The sequence below is a fragment of the Pan paniscus genome, chromosome 15 (assembly GCF_029289425.2).
Source record: "Pan paniscus chromosome 15, NHGRI_mPanPan1-v2.0_pri, whole genome shotgun sequence".
NCBI lineage: Eukaryota > Metazoa > Chordata > Mammalia > Primates > Hominidae > Pan > Pan paniscus.
In genome coordinates, this window is record NC_073264.2 from 60500751 (window position 1) to 60506750 (window position 6000).

At 35.9% G+C, this 6000-nt stretch overlaps 1 protein-coding gene across 4 annotated transcripts in view; it reads left to right on the top strand.

The window, feature by feature from the left end:
• DAAM1 (dishevelled associated activator of morphogenesis 1) overlaps positions 1 to 5022 on the top strand; it is a 183006-nt gene extending 177984 nt beyond the window's left edge. For all 4 annotated transcript variants that reach the window (XM_003831651.5, XM_003831652.5, XM_055097645.2 and 1 more), the window contains 2 exons: positions 1043 to 1213; positions 2275 to 5022. In XM_003831651.5, the coding sequence (XP_003831699.1) occupies positions 1043 to 1213; positions 2275 to 2484 (381 nt within the window). In that variant the 3' untranslated portion in view covers positions 2485 to 5022. The remainder of the gene's footprint in view (positions 1 to 1042; positions 1214 to 2274) is intronic.
• The last annotated feature ends 978 nt before the right edge of the window (positions 5023 to 6000 follow it).

Sequence of the window (6000 nt, forward strand, 5' to 3'; positions counted from 1 at the left end):
GGGAAAAGCAGCTAAGAGGCACTGGCTCCCATTTGCTTTCTATATTGACCATATGGCACCAGTAAATGATATTAAACTACTTCAAAGAAAAGTTAAAAGTACAAGTTTCCCTCCCCCTGCTGAGTTTGCTATTAGTTTTATGTCTAGGGTGCTATACCCTACAATATTTTGTTTTTACTACTGTTTAGTTAATAAAAAGTCATAGGAGGTCATCATACATGTTAAGCTCAAATGAGGTAGACAGGAATAAATGGTTTCAAAAGCTGAGGAGTATTACAGTTTTTACTTTAGAAATGATTAATAGACATGTTCAGCAGCTGAAGATAAATATAGGCTCACTAAAATCCATCAGTTATATTTGACTCAGCCGGGTGCAGCGGCACATGCCTATAGTCCCAGCTACTCGTGAGGCTTAAGAGGAAGGATTGCCCAGGAGTTTTTGGCTGTAGTTTGCTGTGATCATACCTCTGAATAGCCACTAAACTCCAACCTGGGTAACATGTAAGACCCCATCTATTAAAAAAAAACAAAACAAAACTAATAACATATGCATTCCAGCCTGGGCAACATGTAAGACCCCATCTCTTAAAACAAAAAAACAAAACAACAAAAAAAAAAACTGCCGGGTGTGGTGGCTGAAACATGTAATCCCAGCACTTTGGGAGGCCAAGGTGGGCAGATCACCTGAGGTCAGAAGTTGAGACCAGCCCGGCCAACATGGTAAAATCCTGACTCTACTAAAAATACAAAAATTAGGCAGGCATGGTGGTATGTGCCTGTAATCCCAGCTACTTGGGAGGTTGAGGCTGGAGAATCGCTTGAACCCGAGAGACAGAGGTTGCAGCGAGCTGGGATCATGCCACTGCACTCCAGCCTGGGTGATGGCAAAACTCCGTCTCCAAAAGAAAGAAAGAAATAAAAATAAATGAGCAAACAAAACTTATGTTTGACTCAATCTGGGCTTTGGTCTTTCTCAAGTTATTTATATTTGATTGTGGAATTCTCATGAAACATTGACTTCTTAAAACCATCTTTTTCCTAGTTTACTAAAGCAGTGAAGCACTTTGGGGAAGAGGCTGGCAAAATACAACCAGATGAGTTCTTTGGCATTTTTGATCAATTTCTTCAAGCTGTGTCAGAAGCCAAACAAGAAAACGAAAATATGAGAAAGAAAAAGGAGGAAGAAGAACGTCGAGCTCGCATGGAAGCTCAGGTGAGAGGATGATTAATTGACCAATTCCACCTCCTAGAAGTTCTATGACTGCAGCCCAGTCAAAGGTATTTAGAGAGCACTCTGACCTGGCAGGAAGGAAGGCTTCAATGTACTCTCTAGAATGCTGTGGGACTTTACATTGGTGTTGTTTCTCTTGGGCTATTTAACAGTGTATATTCAAAGCCTTAAAAAAAAAATCTATCCACATCCTTTGCTCTGGAATTCCATTTCTTAGCAATTATTTCAAAGAAATAATCATAAATTTACACAAAAAAGGGCAGCATTCTTTATAATAGCGCCAAGCTAAAGACAACCTAAATGTTTACCAAAAGGGGATGAGTTCTAAATGATATAACAGCCATATAATGGAATATTTATGCAGTCCTTGAAAGACATGTATTCAAAGAATAATGATACAGAAAAGTTTACAAAGTGATTTCTACATGAAATCTTTTTCTGTTTTGTTTTTTAAGGTGTGTTAATACATATAGAAAATAATAGTAGTGTGATAAACCTTTAAAAAGTTCACAGTAGTAGAATTAAAGATGTTTCCCCCACCTTCCTTTTATCTGAATTATCCAAATTGTCTACAATGTGTAATGTATCAGTTGGCTTTTAATAACAGTAACTGTTGTGTATCAGGTTTCAGGCTTCCACAGTAGACACAAGCTAAGCCTTTGATATAAGGGAAATGGCCTGATGACCATTTGCTTTAGTTATTTGGGGTCTATGCAATAGTGATACCTTTTTTTAAATTTTCATTAGCAGAAACACAAATTGCCTCAATTGCTCTTATTTTAACTAGAATATCATGCAGTTTACCTAGAATCTAGGTGGTGAGGGTCTAACCGCAAGGGAGTGGTTGTTTTTTGTTGTCCATTGCTCCTGCAATGGAGAGCCCCTGTTCCAATTCCCCCTTTCTTGTGATATCCAAAGGGGGTTATAGGATGAGCATAGCTTGGTGTCTGGAGCATTACCATATTTCAAGGAATTGACCTCTACTGCAAACAAAATGCAACATTTTGACATGTCTCGAAGAGGTTCTTTCTTTCTATTTGCAGCTCAAAGAACAACGTGAAAGGGAACGTAAAATGAGAAAAGCTAAAGAGAATAGTGAAGAGAGCGGAGAGTTTGATGACCTTGTTTCAGCTTTACGCTCAGGAGAAGTGTTTGACAAAGACCTTTCTAAATTGAAACGGAATCGCAAACGTATTACCAACCAGATGACTGACAGCAGCAGAGAGAGACCAATCACAAAACTTAATTTCTAATTTTCCATGAATACTTTTTTTTAGAAAGCTCATTAGCAGCCCTCTAAAGTGACTAGAACGTTTCATTACACTGCCTTGCAATCCAAACAGTGGCAATTTTTTCCTTCATCTGTGAGTGAATGCGTGAATGTGTGTATGTAAATGTATGTGTGTATATATTAAAAAATGTATATAGATGTCTGAGTGTTGTCTGGAGACCTATATGTATGGTTAAAAAGATTTATGTTAATGTATGTGCTCCAAAACCTTTCGTGTATGCATTCACATTGAGTGTGGCTCATTTTCTTTCCCCGAACGCCATGACTGTTCAGAAGCACAATACTATCTCCTGAAAGAGATGACAGAGACATTCCCTAGATTCAAAGGCAAAACAGAAGAAACAAACAAACAAACAAAAAAAAGCTTGCAAAATATTTTATGGTTTCCAAGCTTGATATCCTTTAAAATTATTTTCATTGATGGAACTGGAGTTGGAAAAACATAGATTTAAAATGGTTTTTGATAGCTGACATTGTGATGTTGATGTATCACATCAGTAATAGGACCAGCTTCGAATTTCTGACATTGGTGTGGGGATACAGTCTGTAAATGTTTATTGAGAACATCTTGCACACAATTTGAATTATGTAGAATGTCAATCAATTTTTTGTATATTTAAAAGTTGGACATCAATTTTTTCCCCTGATTTCATCAAGTTATCTCTGCCAAGTGCTCTTGATAATTTCTTCAGATTTTTGGAAAAAAACACTATATAAATGCAATCCATGCTTTTTTTAAAGAACAACATTGCCAGAGTATGCTTGTTCTAACAATATAGATATATAAACCTTAAAAATAATAAAATATCTCACCCAAGACTTAAAGGAAGAATTCTCTGAAGGGATAAAGATTACTAAAAAAAAAAAAAAAAAAAAAAAAAAAATTAATGGGGTGCCTTTTTGTTATAGTTTCTATTTTCTGTTTTGTAGGACAAGCTGTATTTTCTGTAAATATAGGTCTGGACTAAAGGATACATAAAGAGTGCACAAAATGTCAACATCAGCAGAGATGCCCAGATCTATTTATCTCTAAGTATATTTGAAGTGATTGCTGTTTATATGTTGTCATTTTAAAATTGTGTGTCAGTAAAGCTACCTGTAAAATTTCAGTCCAAAAAAATAAAGCTCTCAGGGAGACATGAATAAAAACAATGAACATTAGAAAATAAAATATAGATGCTTACCATTAACCTACCAACTCTTAATATCCTTAAATTATGTGATATATAAAGAGGACTGTTACTTTTTTCCTTTTTTTTTTTTTTTTTTGGCTTTGCTTTATTTATTTGTAGTTGGGGGCTAACGTTTTCTCTTTTCTTTCTATCGATCCTGTTGTGGTTGGGTTTCCTGTGGAGAGAGTAGTTTGTCCTGTTGCACTAGAACATTATTTACTCACTAAATTGAGTTTTTCAGTCAATTAACAAATATTTATTAAGTTCCTACTATGTACCAGGCATAGTAGGGCTACAATGGTAAGCAAGACAGAGTCCCTGCCCCCAAAGAGCTTATATTCTAATGGGGATATTAAGGGATGAATAGAATACCAATGTGTGCACTGTACAGGAATCATACTATTTAAAAATAATTTGTATAAACTATAATGCTTAGCACAGATGGCGAGGTATCTGTGCTATGTGAAAGCTGTGAAATAGTGCTCTAAGAGTTGTCAAGAGCTGTGGTTTTACATCTTTTCCTCATTGCAAATTTAGTGACTTTCTATACACTATATGGAAATAAATGACTAGCAAATAAAACAGTCATAAATACAAAGCAGAGGTTGCACTCCCCCAATCCCGAGTTAACCCAGGTCTGCAATAACACCATGTTAAAGGTGCAGATAGAGACTTGGCTCAAAAAGGCTTGGAGATGAGGAAGATTGGAATATAATGATGGTTTTGTCTGTTCCTTAACTAAAGTGCCTCTATGTATATTCTTTTCTATTTGTAGCAGGATAAATTTGGTCTGGCTCAGTTTGGGAACTGTATTTTGAAAATGGCTTTGTCTTACAGTTTAAGGAATAGACAGGTGGAGGGAAAGTCACATAAAGGAGCAAGTTTGTGTAGCTGTCCCTCTTGCCCCTTTTAATCATCCTCCTTTGATATGGCCATCCTGGTGGGCCTCCTTTGCCATTTCCATTTTTGGTTTCTTTCCCTGAAAACTGTGTGCAGGTAATTCCATGTGCCATTGTTGAAAAGAAAAAAAAAAACAAAAAAAAACCCTACTTTTTAGATTGGTGCTGGTGTAAGTAGCCACTTTTCTCTCTTGGGTGTGTATTTTAAACTTTTTTTGTTTTTTTAAATTAATGCCAAAAAGAAAATGCATAATTTGTAAACTTAGTTATATGTCTTGTATCTTATTAGCTTAGTAGTTGGAACCACTTAGTCTTTAGGTGCAAGACTGTTGTTAGATAGTACTGAGGAAAAAAAATGTATGTGTTATGAGACTGTACATTTTTTTAAAAATAGCAATATGCAATAAAGAGATGAATTCATTGGGTGTACATATATGCTTTCTATGAATTATTAAAACAGTGTCATCAAACTGCTTTGCAGTTTCCACCATTGAATTTCAATTTTGCAAATTGTTCACTGAATCAGAAATATATACCTGTTTTTAAACTTGTACTTACTGGACCTAGAAGAATATAGTTTTCTATTATGGCAGCATTCAGTATGTTCAGGTTATCATATGCCACCTCTTTCTATACTTGGTTTATGTATGAGTTATACAATTTCTTGTTATAACTCATGTATGGTAGGGCTACTGGTGAAATTATTCAACTAGAGTAGAGAAAATAATCTCTAGTCTCTAGAATCAAAGCCTTTTTGTTTTGAGGCATGTTTTTCTTATTAAAAATTAATTTGATATGGGTCAGTATGGGAAATGGCACCCATACAGATCAAGAAATTTGTTTATCAGTATCCTCTGAAAGTTGAAGCTTTCCCTTTGTCCTACATCACATTTGCTGCCTAGCCACCCTTAGCTCAATTTAAGTTCACGTTGGAAACAAACTGCCCCAGTGACTGATAAAATACCCAAGCAGTCCAAACACTAATTCTTATCATCTTTGGAATGAACTCATGATGTTCTTGTAATAGCTGACCATCTTGTTTTTTATCAACTCACTGCATGGCTTCATAGTAACAACGTTCTGTGGAGCTGACACTCAGATAGGAGAGACCCTTCTGCATGTTAGACAAATGTTATATTCCCACCCACAAACTCAGCCACTGCCTATTTGTATATTTGGGTATGGAATTATGTACAGAACCACCTAGATCCTCAGTTGACCTTGGTGTATTAATAGAAAGGGGGGAGAATGTGAAATTTTCAGATCATATGCTTCATTGTCTTCAGTTTCCCCAAAACAATGATCACTGAAGGAAATGTGCTTCTGACAGAGGGGTGAAGTTATGTGATCCATCCAGAACTTTGCCCCTTTTCTATAACCTAATGTGCATTTTTTTTGTTAGGCAAG